Source organism: Chenopodium quinoa, unplaced genomic scaffold, assembly GCF_001683475.1.
Source record: "Chenopodium quinoa cultivar QQ74 unplaced genomic scaffold, ASM168347v1, whole genome shotgun sequence".
NCBI lineage: Eukaryota > Viridiplantae > Streptophyta > Magnoliopsida > Caryophyllales > Amaranthaceae > Chenopodium > Chenopodium quinoa.
In genome coordinates this window covers 411,209-435,506 of record NW_018745533.1, presented here as the reverse complement: position 1 = coordinate 435,506, position 24,298 = coordinate 411,209, and the positions used below count along the sequence as shown (strand labels likewise).

At 31.9% G+C, this 24,298-nt stretch overlaps 2 protein-coding genes across 4 annotated transcripts; both read right to left on the bottom strand.

The window, feature by feature from the left end:
* Positions 1-10,228: 10,228 nt before the first annotated feature.
* On the bottom strand, positions 10,229-13,327 carry LOC110715829 (protein BIG GRAIN 1-like B). Its single transcript, XM_021894442.1, has one exon. The coding sequence runs from the start codon at positions 11,981-11,983 to the stop codon at positions 10,718-10,720; it is 1,266 nt and encodes a 421-aa protein (XP_021750134.1). The 5' UTR covers positions 11,984-13,327; the 3' UTR covers positions 10,229-10,717.
* A 2,061-nt stretch (positions 13,328-15,388) lies between these two features.
* Positions 15,389-23,144, bottom strand: LOC110715761 (omega-amidase, chloroplastic-like). Of its 3 annotated transcripts, XM_021894369.1 has the most exons (10): positions 22,739-23,141; positions 21,121-21,237; positions 20,311-20,535; positions 20,115-20,208; positions 18,968-19,042; positions 17,940-18,018; positions 16,873-16,888; positions 16,398-16,478; positions 16,203-16,285; positions 15,389-15,969 (listed from the first exon to the last, which is right to left on the bottom strand). In XM_021894369.1, exons 1-10 carry the CDS (start codon positions 22,976-22,978, stop codon positions 15,882-15,884), a joined length of 1,098 nt encoding a protein of 365 aa, XP_021750061.1. In that variant the 5' UTR covers positions 22,979-23,141; the 3' UTR covers positions 15,389-15,881. The 3 variants fall into 3 exon arrangements, 2 of the variants coding, with proteins under 2 accessions (XP_021750061.1, XP_021750062.1); XR_002510343.1 differs by lacking the exons at positions 15,389-15,969; positions 16,203-16,285 and having other exon boundaries at positions 16,873-17,825; positions 22,739-23,144; XM_021894370.1 differs by lacking the exons at positions 15,389-15,969; positions 16,203-16,285; positions 16,398-16,478 and having other exon boundaries at positions 16,570-17,825; positions 22,739-23,144.
* Positions 23,145-24,298: the final 1,154 nt, after the last annotated feature.

Here is a 24,298-nt window from a genome sequence, read left to right as displayed (position 1 = left end):
GTGCACTCCTAAATTAATGCCGACTCAACGAGAGAAGTCCCTAAACTTTGGCTTAGTTGGCAGTAAACATCCCTCAACTTTGCTGACTCAGATTTTCCTCCACCAGAATTGGTGAGCCAAGGGTGGCAGAGGGACTAATTTGCCTCATTTCAAAAATGAGGGACCAAATGTGCAATTAATGGTATAGTTTAGGGACCGTATTTTAGCTTTATCTCATTATATAACGGAATAATCCATATAACACTAATTAAACACTATATATGTATAATAATGATGAAGTAATCTATTTAAAAAATAGAAGTATAACTCCATAATAGTTGGTCATATAACTATATAAGAATCAAAGTTATTAAAATCATCTTGACATGCAAGTTTAATTTTCTTTTTCCTTAATTTTCAGTTAAATAACTTTAAAATAATCGCGATGTAAATTAAAAAGTGTGAGAAAACATATGAGTACATACATGAGTGCATGGAAAGAAAACAGAGAGTGTACATTTTTCTTTCATTTTGTATAAGTTTTTTTGTTTGGTGAACATGCATGTATTAGTTTATGGAAAATGTTTTATATAGCCCCGAGGGCTACATATAAGCATTAAATTTACACTTGAAAATCGTAAAAATTAAGAAATCATTAAAATATAAACACTAATAACACTGATTTACCCGTGTTTTTGTCATGAATTCCTAATTTTATATAATTTCCAAGAGTATATTTAATACTTATATATAGCCCTTAGGGCTACATATAACATTACCCTTAGTTTATTACTTGAGTAGAGTGTTACAGTAATGGTAATGGGAATTTATGAGAAATTAAAAAGAACATATTTACCATGGATAGTTTTTAAAAAAGTTATACTTACGCTCTCCTATACTTGTTAATGTTGTAAACATGTAGCTTGGTGTTTTTTACTCATTACATAGTGTATGATATTTATTATATTTTTTACTCAAGTTAATCTGACAGATAAACGAATTTTTGTTAATCTAATGACATTTTTGTAAATATATTGAAAAAATAGGGTCATTTATTCAGTATTTTTGGTGAGTTGTCCGATTATTGTTTGCTTTTTTACTTTTACTGCTTGGTGAGGAAATTACACATGTACCCCTCAATTAGTACATGAAAAGACGCATATACCCCTCCATTGGTACTTAAAAAGACAATTATACCCCCAAATAAACAAATTTTGTTTATTTGGGGAATTAACTGGGTATAGCCCGTTTTTGTATAATTTTTTAATTTCTTTTTTTTTTCCTATATATTATTATATTCTTTTCAAGTTTTCAATAATATAGAAGAGTTAGAATAATAAAGACAAATTTATAAAGGATGGATAATTAGAGCAAGCGAGATGGAGTAAATAAGGTGGACCGGTGAACAGAAATGTGAATAAAATAAGGGATAATGAATGAAAATATGATTGATTGTTGTGAGGGAAGAGTAAGAATGTATAATAATAGAAAGGTGAGTACATTGTGAAAACTAAATCAAACAAAAGTGTGCAGTGTGCTTCTCTCTCTCTCACCAAAAAAAAAAGAAAAAGAAAAAGAATGTACTCTACTATGTTAAGCAATTCAAACCCTACAACAATTGTACAAAATAAGTCATGCCTTACAAATTAAAAACTCACTCAAATATACCACATAATGTAAAATGTCAACCCTCAATGGTCAACACCTTGATCAATACTTTAACTACTCAACCTCCATAGTCCATATAGTATAAGCTGTATAACATATACATATTTTTTTTTTGAAAAAAGTATAACAAATACATTATAACACTAATGCAAAATTATTATAATTCTTAATAATTTTTTTTTTCTCTTCTTCTTATTATAAGCGATAGTGCAATCATTGAATATGAGGAATTGAGGAGTACACCCTTTTTTTTTTTTTTTTTTTTTTTTTTTTTTTTTTTTTTTTTTTTGAGGTAAGAATATGAGGAGTATCTTCTTACACAATATGAGTAATATACCTTCTTACACAATATGAATTAATAAGTAATAGGAAAATATGTTCAAACTCCTATAGATTGAAATTTAAAAATTACTTTTTCTTAGGATATAGTTTACTCATGTGATTTTCACTAATTTGAATTGAATTAAAATAATCAAAATTGTAATATCTTATTTGATTGACTTTATTTGAATAGTTGTTATTATTATTAACCCTTATTTATACACATTTTTATAAAACTTATCAAAGCTAAACTTATTAACTCTTAGGGCCTGTTCTGTTCCGTTGAAATTCAGTTCAGTTCAGTTCAGTTCAGTTCAGTTCAGCTCAGTTCAGTTCAGTTCAGTTCAGTTTAGTTCATTTCAGTTCAGTTCAGTTCAGCTCAGTTCAGCTCAGTTCAGTTCAACTCTTAATTTATGTCTAATGATATTGCTAATGATATAAAGCCAAATTTCATTCTTTTAAGATCTTATTACAACGACAACAACAGCAAAAATAATAATAATAATTAGTATATAATAATAATAATAATAATAATAATAATAATAATAATAATAATATTAACAATAATAATAATACTACTAATAATAATTGAAATAATAATAATAATACTAACAATAATAATCAATAAATAATAATAATCATCAATAAATAATAATAATAATAATAATAACAATAATAATAATAATAATACTATAATAATACTAATAATAATAATCAATAAATAATAATAATTATTATCAATAATTAATAATAATAATAATAACAATAATAATATTGATACAATTCATTGTTAAAATAGTTCTATTTTTTTGAAACATATTTCTAATGTTAATCTCATTGAGAAAATTAGAGGTTTCAAGTTTTTAATATATTTTCCATACATTTTATAATATATTTTCCATACATTTTATAATTATAATTATATAGTATATTTTTCGTAAATATTTTAATATGTACATTTGTATATACACATATGTATAGTAATACATATTAATAAATAATCAAAGATCACTAATCCGTAGTTAAAAATCACTAATTAATAAGTTCAGTTCAGTTCAGTTCAGTTCGGTTCAGTTCAGTTCAGTTCAGTTCAGTTCAGTTCAGCTAAGTTCAGTCAATCGGAACAGGCCCTTAAACGAAGTTACTTTTTGTATAAAAGAAAAATAAGAACTGTTAAGGGTCTGTTCTCCTACGTTGAAATTCAGTTCTATTCAGTTCAGTTCAGTTCAACTCAGCTCAGTTCAGTTCAGTTCAGCTCAGCTCCTAATTTCCTTCTCTTATAAAATATTCATTTCAGTTCAGTTTAATTCAATTAAGTTGAGTTCAGTTCAGTTCAGCTGAGTTCAGTCAATGAGAACATACCCTATATAAAACCCTAGTCCTTATTTTCTAAATTATTCACTCAATTAAAATTATTGAGTGAATATCTTTTTGAGGGGTAGGTTTCAATGTATATAGCTCCATTAGTCCATTACAACCACATAAAAGTAGTTAATTTATTATTTATATATTATTTACCATAATTAATTACTCTACATTATTCAACTACAAAAATCTATTGGATTCATCATAGACACTTATTGCACATGCATAATGCTCCTCCTACTTTGAAAGTGAACACTCAAAATTATTGTATCAACATTATATGAGTGACTAAGGACCAAAATTAGGCTGGCTAGATACAAATTTCTTGAGTTTAAAATGTTTTTCTTCAAATTATTTGATATGAAGTAGATAGCAAAAATCTGTGGTTGGAGAACAAAGGTAACCCCACATAGTTAGAATGAGAGTATAGCACAAGATCAATCCATGCACCCCTTCCAAAAGACAATAATATATATGAAAATTGAAAAATTGTACCATATCAAGGACAAAATTGTAAGTGCATCCGTATCAATTGTTGGCTATTTGCTCTCTTAGGATTTTGTACATATGTAGTACTACAGTGGTAGTGCTAGGTTGGCAAGAAACATTATTTTGTGGTGCCTAGACATATATGTTTTGCTATATATGTTCGTGTTATTTTATTAATACTTGATCACCGTCTGAATATGTAAAAAATTAAAGATGTATATGTATAGCATAGTATATACGTAGTATATTAAAATGTATTGAGAAAAATTACACGTTTAAACTGAATATTGTTCTTATTGTTATTACGGATGGTTTAATAACAAATTGATACATAAATTAAATACATACTTAAGTTTATTAAGAGGTTGAAACGATAGTAAAATGATTAATTTCTTACAAAGGGAGTATGATGATCTATCATCCACCAAATGAAATGTCTAATAATGTCTTATCTTATCTTAGCTTGTATATATATCATAGGGCTCACTCATCCTGACCAAATGTTTGTGCATTGATTATTATTGTTCTTTCATTACCCTTAAATGTAATGTCTACTTGTGTTTGAGACGAAAGGAATGACATGCACAAGTTTTGTGTATGCCAACTCATTTATTTCCCCTTTTTTTTTATATATAATTTGAAAAGGAAATGAGGAGGAAGTTGACTAGAGGATTCCATTTCTTATCAAATCACCTCAAGACCTTAAAAGAAAACCAATATACAGATATAGAATTAGCATGTGGGTGTGTAGGACTACCAACATCTGAATCTTAAAATTTTAAGATGAATGGATATATAATATTACTCCCTTTGTTCAAAATTGATAGTCACCAATAACCTAATTACTCAAAAAATCTATATTAAGAATGGTATTTGTAACACCCCGACCTCAAATAAATTAGGGAGGGGCCTATTGTCACGAAATGCACGTCAAGGGCCAACAACTGTCCTCACAGACGACCAACACGAGCCCTTCCGGCGCATTTTGTCCTCACTTATGCGCACCCCGAAAAAGCTTCCTTGGAGGTCACCCGTCCCAAGACTGCTCAACTCCCAGCCAAACACGCTTAACTATACAGTATCTTAATATGTGAGCTCCCTAAAAAAAATGCATCTTGTTGATATGAGTAGTATATATGTCAAATCTTTTTAAAGTAATCATGAGGGGCATTACAGTATTTTTCATCACCCAATTTAGCCCAAAAAAAAATAATAATTAGGGTTTAGAGAATTACAAATTATTATAATTACAATATGTTATTCTAAACTTAGCTAATATTGTGAGTGGCTATTATGTTGTAGAAAATAAAATGAGTTTATTAATTAAAATAACTATATGAGTATAAAAATCAATTAAGAAGATTCTAAATAACAAATGAGGAAAGTGATTAGAAAATTAAATTGATATATGTTGGGGATGAGTTGGCATGATGATCATAGTGGGGGTTAGGGTTTGGTGGAGAAAATCGAAAAAAGTAAAGGAATATAAATACAAAAGATTTTAATGGTGGAATTTGCTAGATTGTTTGGCTCCGCTACCATGTCAAGTTTTAGGGTGAATGATTTGCATTGTACAAGCTAGAGATTAGGCATATACTCCTTTTATTCCTTATTTTTGCCCCATATAATAAGTCATAAAGCTCTCACAAATAAGTGGACCATGTCTAGAGCAATCAAAAAATGACCGAGGGAGTATATACCAGCCTAATATATACTCGTACTTCGTATTAGCTAAAGCCCATGGCTCACTTAAAGCAATAATTATACGTACTTACTTATTGCCATGCTAATTACACTAGTATCCTACAATACAATTATTGGCGCCTTCTTACAGTGGAGAATTCTTGTATAATAAGGACTTAACTACCTTTTTATAATTTCCGATCATAAATTATTGTAAGTCCGCTTCGAATTCTAATCCATATTTGCTGCATTTGAAAATGTATGTGCCATGTAATATCACTAGTATTATTGGACAATATTGGTTAATTGTGTGAAGCTCATCGTGAGAATTACACAAGATTACTGGCTTAACCTTTCTCCTGAATTTTTAGTTATTGGATAGCAGATCAATCGTTGGAAATAAAAGAAAATTACACATGATCAAGTTATGCCCTAGTACTGTAAACTGTTACATCAATTAACTACTTCAACTTAATAATTTTTTTTTTTTTTCAATCAACATCAAAATAAGTTTAGAAGAATGGAGTTTCTATAGGTAATGTAATTGTGTAAAGTGCTCAAGGTCCATTAAGTTTAAGCACCTAATGCTAATAAATTTGCTAATACTTTTATGGTTGCAAGGAGATGTACCGTGATAACTTAGGTTAGAAGGTTATATTGATTTACAGTGGCGGTTCTGGGCCGGAGCAAGGTGGTCGACGGAACAGGGCCCCCAAATTTGAGGGCCCCATAATTTGGATATATACAATTAAGTTTGGCATAATATCTTAAAATTGTAGTTGGTGTAGTGGTTAGAGCAATTGTCTTGTGTATCCAAGGTCTTGGGTTCAAGACATGCATCAATCAATTTTCTAAATTTTTGGGTAGCTGACAGCTGGCTTGATACATTGAATGTAGACATGTATTCAATAGTCTCAGAAACTCCGCCCAAAAAAATCTGATTTCCTTTTTCGGTTTTTCCCCAAAAAATTTCAATCTATTATTTCAATTCCAAAAAAAACTCTACATCTTCTAAACTTTATATTTTTCATTTACTTTCTTTTTTTATCTTCTTCATTTTCTACAATTATTCAATTAATTTTCAAAATTTTCATCTCCCAAAATTAATTTTCCCAATATTAGTTCATATTTCAACAGTTAAATCTTCAATTTGAAGATGAAATTAATTATTAAACCGTTGTTAATCTCCCAATTTTTCCTATATATAAATTTTATTTACTCTTTCAAATTTAAGACCCCATTTTAAAAAGTTGAACAGGACCCCATAAATAATTTGCAATTTTAGCCCCGGCATTGTTGATTTAAGTAATAGAATTTTAAAAATGAGTTTAGTAATCACTGGAAATAATTATGTGTAGTGATGACTTTTAAGATTCCTTGTTTACTTGTGAGTTTGAGGTCACGATTTTGAGCCCCACCAACTATATTTGTTTAGATGTAAGAGGATTCCTTTACCTCCCCCCTTTACTCTCAAGCGTTGACTTGCAGAACTGAGTTGACTTAACCTGTGAGAGCTGTCAATTCTGTAAGGTTTTTCATCCTACTTTTTTTAAAAAAATATGTACAATATTGCATATTGCATATTGCAAAAACAATTCCATCTATCTTCAAAGCCTTGGAACTTACTTGGACCCCTCGCCAATACAAACCATCGTTACATCAATAGCCATTTTGGTAGCCTCACTCGATGTTGACATGTACGGTAATATTGAAGGGAAGTGATTTAACAACGTCGCGTTGAACCTTGGATCATAACATCATATAGCATTCATAACATTTCTTATAAGCTTGTTTATTTCCTCCATACCCATCTAAATTCAATAACTCATTAATAAAGTAAGTTAAAGTGATACTGTGATATACTGACATCTAATTTCAAACAAATAAATAAACTACTCCAATAACATAACTTTATAAACATATCCGATAAAAACATAACAAATTATGTACGGTGTAACAAACTCATGGAATAGAAAATAAAAAAAGATAGATAATCCATATTAAAATCCAAAACAACCTAGCAAAGAATCTAAATATAACTATGTTGCATGTGGTGGTAGAATTGTAAGAGAGTACAAACTATAATCAATAAGTTAGTATGAAGTTTCGTTGATGGGGTCAATTATAATGATTTGGGGCAAATGTGGTTATGAAGCACAATAATGTTCTCACAATCTAACACCTCTTCAAAACGATCAATTTTGCCATTACATTATCACTAAACCCGTCGTTTTCGCGTGTGCAATCAACTTTAGTGTAATCATCAATTTGGTAGTTCTCCCCCCTTCCTTTTCTGCTAGATTTGTCAAAAAGCTTCTTACTTTATAATTAACTTTTTACAATTATTCTCATTTTATTCATTTTTTTAAAAATTATTTATGTAAAATAATATTGGTTAGCCGTTTGCACTTTATATGATTTGTAGCGTGGAACTAAACTAGTAGTAATTGTTTAGGCCACCATTCAACTAGGAAACTTGTATTGCATTGGTCCCAAATTGTGTGCTCCTTTCATACTATTTTATGTGTCTTACATGAACTATCTCGTTGTCCTCAAACAAAGTCCTTTTACATGAAAGACTTGTTTGATTACTAGTGTACTTTTATTTCGGTGTAATATATATATATATATATATATATATATAGGGGGGGGGGGGACTCGTGAGAATTTTTCTTATGTGAGAACACTCTTTATGTTCTAAATTTTTACTCGTATGTTCTAAATTTTAAATCTAATATTCTAAACTTTTTCTTAGGTGTTCTAAATTAAATCAAATGTTCTAATTTAGTACTCACATGTTCTAAACCATAAATTAGTTAAGTTTAATATCATAAATTTTAAATAACTTGTTCCAAAATTTTAACTTGTTCTAAATTTTAAAATGTGTGTTCTAAGATTTTTAATTATATGTTCCAGATTTTAAAGCATATGTTCTATTTTTTTACTCATATGTTCTAAATTTTTTACTCACACTTTTTATATTCTATATCAGTTTGTTCTAAATTTTTATTCACATAATCTTAAATTAGATGTTCTAAATTTTACTCATATGTTTAAAATTTCATAAAGCATATTTTATAAATTTTTAATCACTTGTTCTAATTCTTAAATCAAATGTTCTAAACATATTACTCACATAGATGTTCTAAATTATTACTCAGATGTTCTAAATTTTAATTTCAGACACATGTTCTAAATTTTTATTCGTATGTTCTAAACTTTTACTCACATGTTCTAAATTTAAAATCAATTCTCATATAAGTATGAATTCTCACATATGAACTTATTCTCACCGGATCCCTCCCCTATATATATATATATATATATATATAGTACCTACACTTTATCATAGCAAAACATGTAGATTTAGGGATGAAAGTTCAATTTTGAAATAAAGGTGATTGTTTATATAGTTTTTGAAGTTACGTAAAGGTTTTTATAACAAATTGTAAATTGATTTGTCACTAATTTAATTGAAGTTTGGAAACTTATTATTAAATACGTAGTATTAAAGAACCAATTCAAACAAAACATTAAACTAATGGTGGTTGAATCCCATGATTAATTTTTACTTTGTATATTCTATCATGCCTTGACAAATGAGAGCCCATATCTATGAATTTTTGTCAAGTTGGTCCTGATACCATGTTAAAGGACCGACGAAATCAAGCGTAATAAAATATAAACTCAATTGAATCCAACAACTACCCCAATTGAATTAATGTTAAGCAAATCAAAAGTTGTAAAGTGTAAAAAGCTAGAATATACTGCGTATACAACAAGAAATATAGAATCGGACTTTGAAGCTACACTACGCCCCTTAAGCAGCAAAGTAGCATAAGCAACTTCATACCTAGTTCGTTAAGCAAGCCATCATAAATTTTCTCTCACGAAATAAATATATTTCTTTGAGAATCACCACGTACTCTCAATTAGAATATGACACGTGATTACACCATTAATGAAAAATTTAGTGTCCGTTTGTTTCATTATATATAATTAATGAAAGACTTAGGGCTTGTTTGTAATATTGATCCTTTATGTTATGTTGTACTTGCAAGCTCACCTACTAGTCATAATTAGACATTTTTTTGAAAGTAACCATACGTTAATAAGTTTAGAGAAAGGTTTCATTAAAAAAAAAAAATAGAATAAACCATAAAGGCAAACAAAAATTAAGTTTAAATTTTCACCTAAAAAATAGGTTTAAGTAAAAGTCAATAAAATATGATAAATTCAAATAATTGTAGGCATATTTTAACCTCTTTTTTATGGGTGAGGAAATTATATATATATATATATATATATATATATATATATATATATATATATATATATATATATATATATATATATATATATATATATATATATATAGAAAAATGGTGAAGCTTTTTATTTTGGAGACTCGCAATAGGTTAATGTTAATTAAGGGATTTTTTAGTCCATAGTTTAACTTTTTAATACTCGTAAAGGTTATTTTAAGTTAATTTTATTTTTTACTCCATAAAATTAAAATAAAATAAACTTAAAATAAAAAAATACATATTATACATATTTTTTGTTGAAGAACAAAAATACTCCATAAAATTAAGTATAGAAAAAGTAAGTTAAAGCCTTATGTTAGAGATTATGCAATACTGAGATACAATCTACACTAACTTCTGTTCAAAAAAAAAAAAAAAAAAAAAAAAAAAAAAAAAAAAACTAACTAACTTAAGAATCCAATGTGTTATATACTTAATATTCATTTTAAAGGATATAAATAAGGGTGCCAATAACTCAACAAGAGTACATAAACATAATTAATTAAAGATAATTATAAAAATAATTAGAAACCTTAATCTCATATATTCCTTTTTTTTTTTTATGACGAACATATATTCCTTTTTTTTTATGACGAACATATATTCCTTTTTTTTTTATGACGAACATATATTCCCTACTAGCTATCCGCCTATCCCCTACTAGCTATCCGCCTATCCCCTACTAGCTATCTAGCTTAGCAATCATACCACATTCAAAATCAAATGCATTACAACTAATTAACGTAGTAAATTTGTGCTTCCTCGTAAACTTAAAACCAAAGTTAATGGATTAATCAACTTCCAAGCACCATATAATTACATTCACATCACATCCTAATATTAAACCAAACAAAAAAAAAAAAAAACAAAAAACCATAATTAAGAAAATAATTAAAAAAAAATAATTAAGCCGTTATGTTCTTCAAACTAGTAGTACCATACACCGGCAACTCCTCATAGTACCGACTTACACCAATTGAGCTCAAATTTTCCAACTCAAAAAGATCCGAACTCGCACAACTTCCACCTCCATCATCATCTTCGTCATCATCCTCCTCCATTTCGTCGTCGTCGACGAAACCATCTTTTAAATTCGATACATGACGTTGTTGAATGTTCCCGCAATTTGTCTTGATCATCATCATTAACGCATCAATCTCTTTCTCCCTCCTCCGTCTCCTTTCCTTCTCGTCGCTCTCGCCGCCGAATGCGTGTTCATTCGGCGGCGATGCGAGCTTCTTCGGCTCTTGAACTTCATTCTTTTGTAACGACTTATGACCGCACGGTCTAGAATCTTCGTCTACTATTACACTCACTGGATAAAATCTCACTGATCTTTTGGATGATTTTGTGGACGACGTCGTTTTATTGCTCAAGCATGATCTTGAGAATGACGACGCCGACGAACACGTTGAGTCCGTCGCCGTCTCCATCGCCGCCGTCATTGCCGTCGTTGTCGGCGGCGGTGATTTGATCTCCGGCGAATTTCTCGCTGGAGATCCGCCGGAGTTTCTGAAAATAGAATTCAGAAACGCGGCGATTCTTCTACCTGGAGAAATCGGAGCAGTGTTCTGCTGTTTCGAACGCTTCAAATCGCCGTAGATCTTCAGCGCGCGCGATTTCGTCTTGGTGAAGATTCGCGAAGACGATTGATCGCGCGAGGTGGTTGATCGAGGAGTGAGATTCGTAAAACACGACGAAGATGACGATGAAAAATCAGTCGTGGAAGAATTATCTGATGCCCTAGGTAAACTTGGGACAGATTTCTGACGAACAATCCTGATTTTTTGATCGAGTACATCACCAAGATGAAAATGCTTCCGATACGGTGGTTGTTGCGGTGGTTGTTGTGGTGGTTGCCGCTCCATCCATGACTCGATCATGATGGCGCGGCGAAGATCGACCGTCTCTAAGGTACTATCGCTTCTCATTTTAGTTCTTCGCTGTTTAGACGATGATGATAATTGTATAGTGTTGCAATCACTTTGTTTAGTAATAATGCTTCTAGTAGGAGAGGTAGGGGTGGTACGAGGGTAATGGTGGAGGTCGTCGTCTTCATCGATCGATCGATAAATGGCGTCGAGAAGGATGGAAGAAAATGAAGGGTTCTTAGCCCTTCTTTTGTGGGTAGTATTATGAAAAGGAATAGTAATTGTTTCAAATTTAGACATTTTAGTAACACACAATAACAATAACAATGTTGTTACCAAAACAACAACAATGAAGATGTTATTGGTAGAATTTTAGCTATAGTAGTGAAGTATGATGAATGTAGGATGGGAGATTCTCATGCTAAATACTCAAATTTAGGAGTGACAAAGAGAGCATGTGAAAGAAGGAATTGGAGCAGTTGTCTGCTAAGAGAATGTCAAAAGCTGCAAAGGCTTAGGCGCAATTAGTGAGAGAAAAAAAAAAACACCACCATGTGATATGATCAAAGAGTTGAACATATAAAATAAGTGTAACACACTGTTAACACCTTATTGTACCTTCGTCCCAATTTAAGAACCAACACCCTTGCTCGCACCCTTCAGGGTAAGGGTACGATCACGGGTTATTTTATTTGCAAGTTGTTATGAAGACGTCTATAAGAGAGAATTGGGGTTTAAAGACGGGAAGATATTGGTAAGTACTATCCTGTGTTCGTATATATGAACAGAGGATAGTACTTAAAGAGAAAAGGAAAAATAGTGTAAATAGTTGTGCGGGAGGAGAGAGAAAACTCCCGCGCGTGCGGGTGGGAAGAAGAAAGGTGGAAAGGGGGGAGCAAAAAGCTGACAGCTAGGCTAGTGAAATGAATAATAAGGTCGGTTAACTTTTTTTAAAACTTTTTTTACTATTAGTCAGATTACTGTTTATTTTGATTGCTCTGTTTTTTTGCTTTTGTTTATGTGACTTTGTTTACACGTACGTGTGAGGAATACTTTATTTTTTTATTTGTCTTTTTTATTTTGGGTTTATGTGCTTGAAAATTTGTTGGATGTTCATATTCATATAATAAGCCAAATTTTGTTTTATAAAAAAAAATATACAGTATTCATATTCCTTGACTATTTGATTGGTGGAAAAATCAACCTAAATCATTGACAGTCAAAGTGGTATTGCTTTTTTATTTTTGGATGTTTTAATGGAATAATGTAAAGTTGTTTTTTTCAAATTTGCTGATTTTCAACTGAGGAAATAATTGTACTAGCAACATTGCAATAAAAAGGATGCAAAAGACAAGAGCTAATCTATGGTGGATATTTCTTCTCCTTCTATATTATTCACTACATTTAATTTGAGATCATTTTAAGTAGAGAAGACAATCCTAATTATATAGTCCCTCATTAGAATCTTTACAATTATTTAAGTTTTCTAGTTATACCACCAATATTGCGTATGAAGAAAAAAATAGACTTGTGTGGTCTTCTTTATATCAATTATTATTTTAAGATTATCAAGTTATTATGATTATTTAGAAGAGTTTGGTCCACAAATAAGGCTAAGGAAATTCCATACTAAAACCAACTGATAAATAGGAGTAAGGGTCTGTTCTCATACGTTTATTTTCAATTCAGCTCCTAATTTCCTTCTCTTATAAAATATTCAGTTCATTTCAGCTCAGTTCAGTCTATGAGAATAGGTCCTAACTCCTCTACATTATAAAGTGGAACAAGTATAGGTGGATTACAATGAGTTTGAACATATACGGTCTTATGTTGTATAGTTTTGTTTAGAATTGTAATCACATATATTAAAACAAGTCTAATTTAAATTGTGTGTGTATCAGTATATGTGCATGAATGGACAAATGTACATATGTTTTGTCGATCATTCAAGTGTAAGTATATATTTACTCCTTAGAACATTCACATTGGTTGTGCACAAGGAGCTGCTAGCAATTTTTAAGTAATTGCTAGCTACATACTTGTCATTGTGAAATTACAACCTCTTATAGCTAAGCAATTTACATAGCTCTATAGAGTTATGTAGTTTTCACTTCGTCCAATGCTATTATATTTATTTATTTAATATATTTTATGTGTTTGTTAATATATTTTATGTATTTTATATTATCACGTGGGACATAATAAAATTACAAAAGAAATAGTTTGTCATTGTAAAATTTGTAGCTTAAATCATGTAGTGTGAGAAATAATGATATGAGTATATGGCAACCCTTAGCTACATGTATATGAGCTAGCCATTGTGGATATACCACTCTAATTTTAAGACCCCCAATGTATATGTGAAACCTTTAATTGTTTTTTTACATCTATATAATTCATCTAAACCCTTGCTATACACAAATTCAGAAGTTAAAGCAAGTGTTAGCTCTTAAAAAATTAATTTACAGGCTTACAGCAATATTTGAACCCACATTAATTATGTACAAGTAGAGATTTTGATAGCTGAAAATAAATTATAACATGAATACGTAATTATAATTTCTATACTACCTTAATTAAGCTCGTATAATACTTTTTCTGTTTATATGTTTATCACTATTCACTCACTCCCTATTCATTAGGGAATACACATTAATTATAAAAAATTCGAGTATAAGTTCGATGATCGCCTAGTTGTATAGTACGTGTTGCCAAAAGAAACCCTAGTTGTATAGTGTCCCAACCAACACACAAAGAAGGTTTTTTATTGGGTTGGGTGGGGTGATTAGCGGACCCTTTAGGCTCTATATTTGGATGGTCCAATACTCCAATGTTAGGTAAGTTTCTACAGTAATTGTTTGGTTGTGATTGTAATTTAAGCTGCCTTTTTCACGTTGCACATGGCAACCCACTTAACTACTTAATTACAAACTAATCCTGTCAACAAAAACATTACTTCCACATTTTTTTTTTAAAAATAATAACAATGTGTACTATTGATAGATTTAGGTTGTTAAATGATAAATTAAAATAGAAAAAAAAAAAAAACAGCGGTAACAATGAGAGTTGAGTTACTATAAAAATTTGTCAGCTCTATGATCTCTTTTATTAATTTTGTGTCAATTCGATAATATATTGTTTACAAATGCTTCATTGACTTAGTAAAGTGCCCTTAAAAAATGCCACTGTTTAAAAAGATAAATTTAAGGTTGTAAAAAAAATTCATTGGCAAAGTGATTTTTTATTTTTTAATTTTAATTTCTTTATTATTACTATCAACAACTAATTAGTGATAACTGATACATCAACTTTTATAATAGGTTTGAGTCAAAATAGCAATGATTGAAAAACCAAAGGACTCAAATATACCTTATCAATACAATTTTGAACTATACCGTATTTCAAATCCAAGCAAGACATGGAGACCTCGTGATGGTTTCAATGAAGATATAGTATAACGAGTGTATGATCAAGTATAGTTCTCGGAGCTAGGTTGCCAACTAGCTTTCGGCAATGTCTTGGTGGTGGTAAGGTGGTACCTAAGACCCGAGATTATAATTCCATCCATTGCTGTGAGAAATGAATGGAGGTTCTGAGTACTCTCATACGGTAATTTTCTGGTCGGGTCTACTGAAAATGTATTGTTAATTTAAATTATTACAGCTAACAAAAAAAGGTCATAACCTGTAAAGAAGAAAAACGTACTGAAATGAGCAATATCCTTAAACCAGCTGAAATAAATGTCCATTAATAACAGGTACACTCATGGGCCAAGAACACTAATGTATTACAGTAGTACAGTACTAACACAATCCATTTATAGACTACAGCTCATTTAGAGCCCACAAGTTAACTCTACTAATGACACTACTATTATTAGAATATACTGGCACTGATGAGCAAATTTTCTGTATTAATGAGTTGTACCATACTGCTAGATTCCAAATTCGTCGAGTCATGAGTACGTAGAAAATAAATTACAAAATAAATATATTATGCTATCATTCTTCACAAGAGGAAGGAAATCAAAATCTTGAGGGAACTGGGATGGTCATCTCACCAACAAAACCTTATCTACTCATCATAATTAGAAAACATTAAGAGATGGGCTCTTTGAATGTGCTGTATCAGAGTTGACACCACGCACGAATTGCTAAAGATTGATTATTGCTGATGACGGTAAGCTGGTTCTGTGCTGTTACTTGGTAGACTCAGCGTGCAGCCTCTGAACATCAACTAATTGATATAAGTCACCTCTCCTTTGGTTGATGATGGGTAGGTATGCCCTGCAGATTCCATTTCATACGAGAATTTGGTAAACAGAATATAATGCTTGGATCGGATTTAAACAAAACCTTCAGACTGAGAAAACAGCTCCAAATTTTCTTCTTAGAACATTTAAATAAAAGAATGTGGACCGATGGATCCTTCTTAAAATGACAGTTAAAAATAAAATTAAAAAATAAAATACAATAAAAAAGAACTAACATATAGTATCATAAAGTACAGAAAATGTCACCTTCTTTGCTCAACCAGTGAGTAGTCGATTTCTGCTATAAGAGTTGTCTCATCATGATCGGTTGTCGCAAGCACTTCCCCGAACTGCCATAAGAAAATGACTTGCATAAATTATTCATTTGCCTAGGTTTCACAACTTTCCTAATCAAGTAATAGCCTAAAACTTGAAGATGACGTACAGAGACAACAAACTTACAGGTCCAACCAAGGTAGAGTGTCCCCATGCCACATACCCTGACTCAGTATCACGAGCTGGTGCACACGTTGCTACATACAACTGAAGAGAAATATATAGAACGTCATCTACCTGACTATTAAGTTCTCAAATGCAGGCAATAACATCATGAATTCATGACTTGTAGCTAATATAAAGAAGATACATAGACACTTTCACAATAACATGAAACATGTAGAAAATACAGGCCCTCTAATTGTGAAGCCCTAAGATTGAGCAAGTTTATTCAAATTTTAAATGTCTAGTTCATTAAACTTGGTTAAAAATTACAATAAGAACCACCTTCACTATAACATGGTAGTAATAATGTATTATCATACATCCCCTTCACCAGCAAATCGCTATAACACGGTAGTCATAATGTAGTGTCATATACAGACTTCATCATGTAATATCCAATGGGAATACTTCACAATAAACAAGGTCAGTGGAGTACCTGATTATCTGCTGCCCTGCATAATCCACGGATAAAAAAATATAAAAGGAGTTCATTAGAAACAGGAACTTCACTTTGAGGTACAGAAATACAGTATAATCCTTGTCCTAAAATGCAAAATACACTTTTTTTCAAGGTGAAATACATACACTTTGATATGTATAGTTTCAAAACAATTTCAGCCAATTTTCAAGATGTATTAACTATGTTCTGAGATGATGATATTTTATCATCAATTTATGGAATTGAGTAAAGACGTAATTATACAAGACGGGAACATCATCGTGACATTGTTTAATACTAGTTACAATATGTTCACCCTATATAATAATACCGAAACTTGATGGCAACTTAATTTCATAGAGAGCTCCTCCAGAAGCCACACCTCATCCTAAACCAGTAATCCCTTCATTTTTCTTATTTTTGTTTATTATGGGGGTAGAGGCAAGGGTTGAGGTAGGGAAGAAAATTGTGGAAGGAAAATCTATAAATAAAATAAATAAATAAATAAATAAAAAATAAAAAATAAAATTGTGCCAGACCCTTCCTCCTAGACCCCAACTAATTATATTCAGCACCTTCCCCACATCATCATTTCATTCTAGTCTTGTCGTATTATAATGGCACAAATAATAGTATCCACTCTCCAGATCAAACACATAAAACAGATTGCTGTAAAATAGCTTCTCTACTTATTCTTTTTATTTATTTATTTATTTATTTATATCACTCTCCCAGTCTCCCTATATTTGGCAATTCTTGAAATCCTACAAGGGAAAGCATTGTCATAGTTCGACAGAAAATGCAGCATGCCTAATTGCCTGCTCATAGATCTTTGTGAATTTGCAAACACTAATACTCCTGCAGACTCAGCACGACAGCAACATTTACAGAGTGAACGAGCCCTAGGTTCAACTGAGAAGCAATAGATTTTAGCTGTACATTGCCAAATTCTGTCAAAAGAAGCATAGCAAAGATGAAGGTTTAGTCCTGCTGGGTGAGTCTGGTAGTTTCCGTTTTCCAAAGGTAGAGAAAATTGATTCAACTAAAAGCATTAAACCTCTTACCTAGCTCTCTGTAGAAGTTCCCAATGTAATGGACCAGTGGTCATATTAAATGCTCCAGGATAGCAGAGCAAATGAGCACCTAACATCCAGTAAAACAAACTCACCATTATAATCAAAGTCTAGAGAGCAAACCTAACATACAATTTACACTCTACCAATAAGGGGATTTTTCAACAATACAAGAGCAGAAATGAGAAATCAATAAAGTACCAAAAAACAATAATACCAGAAGTCCAAAAGTCCATGCTCAACAGATGTGGCATGCGCGAGTGTGACAAACAAGAGACACCAAATAATTTTAAAAGAAACCAGGTAAGTATGATGGACACCGTTTTTGTTTATTCTATTATAGTAGGAGTAAAAACAACATCAAGAGACGTCAAGCTGCCAAGGAATCCTCTAAAGAGAAACATTTAATGACAGTAAAATAATGCAAGGTAGAAAAAAAGTTATCCCATAAGCTTCTTAGCTAGTGCTCATATTACAAAATGTTCTGGCTTCTCTTAATTAATTATACCTAAAGGATACCCAATCATAATGATCCGCAAAAACACTTCATTACATCCTTACAAAGTGCACACTGCTAACTCGCACCAAGGAATCCCCACAAACACTTCATGAAATCCTAAAAAAAATTGACGGGCAGTTAAATGTTGCAAGGTATAAAATAATGTACCATAAGCTTCTTATTAGTGCTTGTATTACGAAATATTCTGGCGCTTCTCTCCATTGATTACATCTAAAGGCTACCCAGTCACACTGATCCCCACAAATACTACACAAAATCCTTCTAAGCTGCACATTGCTAACTTGCAATGGCATTAAAAAAGATGACTGCACTCACTGGAATCCCCAATTAAAAAATTGAAAATTCTAAGGAATACTCCGTTATACATTTATATATACTGAATATTATTTGGACTTCCCAAAAATCATGATTTTTCAAAAGCTAAAGTTCCATTACATTCTTTGATAAGTTTTATACACATTAAGAATTAACAAATGATAAAACAAAAGTAAAAACAAACCTCTTGCTGCATAAATTGCCGCTAATTCTTGAAAGCGGATATCATAACAGATACCAATGCCGATGCGCCCAACATCTGTACAGAAAATTTACTTATCAGCCTAAAACAAAACATTAACAAAGAACCAAAAAGTGGATTACAAGTAATTTCTTTCACATATAAGATCGGACTATTATTAGTATTCTACTAAATCATTGATCAATCATAACAAAAGTATACCAAGCACCTCTAATAGTTTATGACATGAAGCAGTCCTTAGCCATACTAAAGTCTCTGTTTATTTGTGTGTGTGTGTGCCCGCAGGGGGTTGACTTCTTTAAATCAACAGATATACGTAGAACAACAATGCAGTATTAAACTAACATAGCAAGTAAGAGGTATTCAGAAAACCCAATTATCTGTCTTAAGACTCTGGAAGACGTGGCTTGAAAGGAAAAGATACACGAGTGTCTTTAAACAAAGTAGATTCATGAATTCAGAGTATTTCAAATTGAAGCTTTTGACAAATTGAATTTCCTAAAAGGCTATAACGCATCAAGCATGAGTGTATTCAGAAGTCATATGGAATTTCAGCATTTTGCATACACAGAGTGATGCTATATTATGATAAGAAAACATGGTGAAAGAACCCAAATCATCTGCAACCACAGTGATCTAGCAGAAAAATCTGACTCCTAAAGCAATACTCACACAGAAAACTATTATTGATTTGAGCAATTCCAGAAAATAGTTTTATTAAGAAAATTGACAATGAAAAACCGGCCCTTTGAAGAAAAATACACTAGACTTGAATCAGTAGTAAATGAATAAATTCACAAAAGCTGTCCCAAAAACATTAAAAGGAACCAAAATGTGAAGGGAACTAAAAATAAGAGGAAAAGGGATGTCCAAATCTTGATAGACCATTACCTTCAAAGTAAATAAATAAATAAATAAATAAATTTAAAAAAAAAAAAAAAAAACAATATAGTGAAGGGGAAAATAAATTTTACAATGAAAAGGGTTGATCACATTACTGAATTTACAAGAAAATTTTCTTGATCATATTACTATGCCCAGCTATCAACAACCCCAATATTTTACAAGCAACTAAAGAGCAATAAATATCTAGATGGCCTAGTCATCGAAGAACAAAAAAGACAGAAACCTGTGTCAACTATGGTAGGATTCTCTCCAGCGGTAAGTGTCTTTGATTCTTTAAAAGTCATCTTCCCTGGAATGTCAATGTCAAAAAGATGTATCTGCAAAAGTGATCACAGTGATGTTAGGAAACCTAATATAAAAACCATCATATAGTACAATGCAAAGAGAGTCTCCACACCTACAGTAGATTAGACACATGCCTTCCTGTGTTTAGCTTTTAGCTTCCCATCAGTCCCAAAAATACAGCATGTATTATAAAGCCGATCACCTCTTCTCTCTGGTATGGAACCACCAACTATCGTAATTTTAAGGTTTCTCGAAACTTCAGAAAGCATTGCTGCGGAGGGAGATGCATCACCACCTAATTCAATATCTTCGGCATAAACTGGAAAGCTGTCATTTGAATAGGGACTGTTCCATATTTCCTGAGATGATTGCATAAAGAAAGCAAAACGTGTTTTATAAAATTATCCACGTAAATTTTAATAGACGAGAGTCTAATAAGCATCAGGACGATATCGCCCATAACTGCACCCACAAACAATCAAGCATAATCAAAATTATGCAAGTCCAAGACAAGCATACTGAAAACCTCACCAGATTTCACCCTAAACTACATTCACAAACAATTAAGCATAAGGTATGCAAGTCCAACCCAAGCATACTGAAAACCTTACCAAATTACATAGATTATGTTGCAAGGGAGATAATCCTTTTACAGTTTTACTATTATTAATACATAGAAGTATAGAACTAGACAAAAACCATAACTTAGCCAACTAATACATAATCAAGACTCCAATTATACTACTACTTGGATAAGTGAACAACATGACTAAAGCAAATATGCACTCACACAAAGACAACATAGAAACAGCTCCATAAAATGACAATCCCATGCATGGTTGTCAAGGAAACTAAGACCCATTAAAAGAGAAAAAAAATACAATAACAAGACCAACCATCCAAACCCAAGTACCCAATTAGGCAATTATAACATGTATGCTTACAGGCAGAAGAACAAGCTGAGCACCCTTGTTTGCAGCCTCCTCAATTGCTTCACGAGCATGTGATATATTCCTCAATTTGTCAGATGTAACTGACAATTGGCAAAGAGCAATCTTGAACTGCACACATGGAAATAGTGATTCAAGAACACAGTAAATAGTGCCAAAATGCCACCAAAACAAAATATAAAATACTATAAAATAAAATAAAAAATAAAAAAAAATAAAATGATTGATACAAGATGCCTTGAATATCAACACCAATGAAAGGGGGTCAAAAATTAACTAGAAAGAAAAATTGTTTATCAGGCCAAACTTAGAGGTCTGAATGTCTCCAATTATAGAAACCCGAAAGAAAAAGAAAAGACACTAATAGGTACATGGAGAGTGACCATTTCATTGGATGGGTTTTGGAAGTTGCTCAAGAGGTATAATGTCTATGCACCTTAGCACTGGCCATTGCAAAGTTATAAACTACTCCGTAGGAATTTTCAAGGACAACGTACAACAAAATATTTGTGCTACTTTGAGCCACTACATAAAACCCCATCTTACTTTAGCTTCATTCAATTAGCTGTTGATGAACTTCAAATTTTGATTAGTTTAACCATCATAAAACCACGCTTGGCTCAAGCTATATCACCTTTCGTCCCTAAGGACAAACCAAATAATGGACAGGCTTCTCAAGATATTATTCATGGGCTAATAAGGATTACAAAAGTCCTTAAATAGCATAAACACAATCGTTGACAAATCAACCCATTATATGCCATTGTTAGATTACCAAACTATCCCTGATATTGACCTCGAGGATAAAAGGTAATATAATACCCTAATCTCAAACAACTAGTTTTTAAACAAATTCATACCTAAGTGGTACTACTAACGACTTACTCATAAATGGTAATACTAAAGACCTCAATGGTAATACTAACAATATCAAAGGTACTACTAATGAGTCGTATAGTACTATTGACGATCCCTTATTCTCAACAGAATTATCTTTGTACTGTTTTATTTGTTTTAGTCTTCAACTACTAAGAGGATTAATAAAAAAAAAAAAAAAAAAAAAAACCTTTCCTTATAACATCCAACAGCAACAATATCAAGTTCAAGGGAAAATAGTATATCTAACTATTTAATGAGTTACAAGGATAGCATAAGAACCACACCAAACAATGGACTAATACTGAATTAAAAAGCACGATTACTTTCAACTCGCATAAGAATCACACCAATCTAACCGAGTAGCAATGAATCTAAAAGCATGATTACTTTCAACTCATAAAAGAACCACACCAAGCTAATCAAGTAGCTCAACACCAGCTAAATATTGCTATCCTTTCGCAATGAAAATGTAGAACATCAATGTATTAAATTTAAAATGTTACCCAAAAAAATGTAGAATTTAAGAGTTGAAATAATAAATAAATTGCCAACTCCAAACCCTAATCACAACATAAAGAAGTCATCATTACATCTAAATTAAAAATTGAACAATGCAAGAAAAACAAAACAAAATTACAAGTATAAATTAATGATTAATCAAACCACAATTCTTAAAAAAAAATAGATTAATTGATAATATTCGAAAGAGAGAGAGAGAGAGAGAATAAGTGACCTTGGTGATCGGAGGAGGTGGCAATGGAAGTGCGGGAGGAACCCTAGATTGGTGAGCAGTGGAAATGGCGGAAATTGTGGTGGAAAAAGGTGAATTAGTGATGTTTGAGTAATTGGGATTGCGAAATTTGACAGCAATAGTTTGAGATGATAAAAATGAGAGATTTCTGGAATTGTGCTTCAGATTTTGCAGTGAATTTGGAGTTTTTGTTAATGGTTGAATTTGGGAATAATTAGCCATGTTTTTTTTTTCTTCTGAATGTTAGGGAAGTGATTGAGTTTGATGTTTAGATATTACAACTGAGAAAGTGATTGAGTTGTTGACAAGCAGACAAGAGTTAAGTTAAACAACATCGTATTTTGCTTTTATCATGCACCGGTAATACTTATTATTATTATTATTATTACAAAATTAAAAAACCTACAAATTCAATCAATTTACAAGAAATTGGTAAGGAACCGAGATACAATCTGGGCTCCCACCCCTCTAGCTATAGCGAACCCGATCCTACTAAAGATGTGAGCAGCTGCACGAGCACCAATATCCTGAGTCTTAGCGAACGCCTGAACCCGCTTCAGCAATGCAATAGCATCCTTGTCTAATTCCCCTAATGAAGAAAAGGAGAAAGGAAGAAAACCATAGCCATTAGCCCTGCAACGTGCCCCATACTTGTCCCGCTTCCGCTGAGCCGCCGCCGACACAACACGACCAGGAACGAAGTTAGACAACCCCGAATGTGTCAAAGGTGAAGACCCTGTCAAGTCGACACATACATCACGTCCTCTATCCCAGGAATAAAGCAACATATATGCTGGTCGTAGCGCCCCCTCGTTCCCACCAGTCAACCCAACGTTGACCTCCTTTCGAGCAGAAATCCCAGACCGAAAACAAATATCAACAAGGGTGTCACAAACAACGTTGTGCCGATGTTTAATACCTACTATCCCAGCACAAGATACTGCATGATCCCCATAAATATCTCCATCAAAAACCCTTGAGCAAGTAGAACACGGTGTTGAAACGGAGAACAATGGAACACCCAATCGATAGCAAAGAACACAACGGTAAGTCTTATTATTATTATCATTATTATTATTATTATTATTATTATTATTATTTATTTTTATAAATGTTTAGCAATCCACTTTATTTTTATTTATTTTTAATTTTTTTTAAACCAACTGAACATTATATTAATTAATCAAGGGATTAAACATCCGACAAAACATACGGATTAACCTGACAATAGTTAACCCACACTTGCTCCACACCAAACGAAATTAACTTAGCAAGGTGATGTACAACAAAATTACCATCCATTTTTACATAATTCCAAATCACAAGGTCAAAAGAAGTGAAACGCTAAACATCGCCCACAAATTACCATATAAAGCCCACAAATATGTTATGATTTGACCATTATGCCCTTTTGCTAAAATTGAGATAATCTCGGTGTAAAAAATGTGGAGCCGTATTGGCTCGTCGGGGGAGACCGGATGGCAGGCCGGAGATGCGGGGGACGCCGGAGGTACCTCGTCGTCGACGGAAAACGAGGTAAGT

Bases quoted from the DNA above. Each gene is read 5' to 3' on its own strand.
- LOC110715829 (XM_021894442.1), bottom strand. From the start codon at position 11,983: ATGTCTAAATTTGAAACAATTACTATTCCTTTTCATAATACTACCCAC.
- LOC110715761 (XM_021894369.1), bottom strand. From the start codon at position 22,978: ATGGCTAATTATTCCCAAATTCAACCATTAACAAAAACTCCAAATTCA. The intron at 20,536-21,120 runs GTAAGCATACAT...CAATCATCTCAG, and splicing joins CTCAGCTTGTTCTTCTGCCT to GAAATATGGAACAGTCCCTA. The intron at 16,286-16,397 runs GTAAGTTTGTTG...TTCTTATGGCAG, and splicing joins ACTCTACCTTGGTTGGACCT to TTCGGGGAAGTGCTTGCGAC.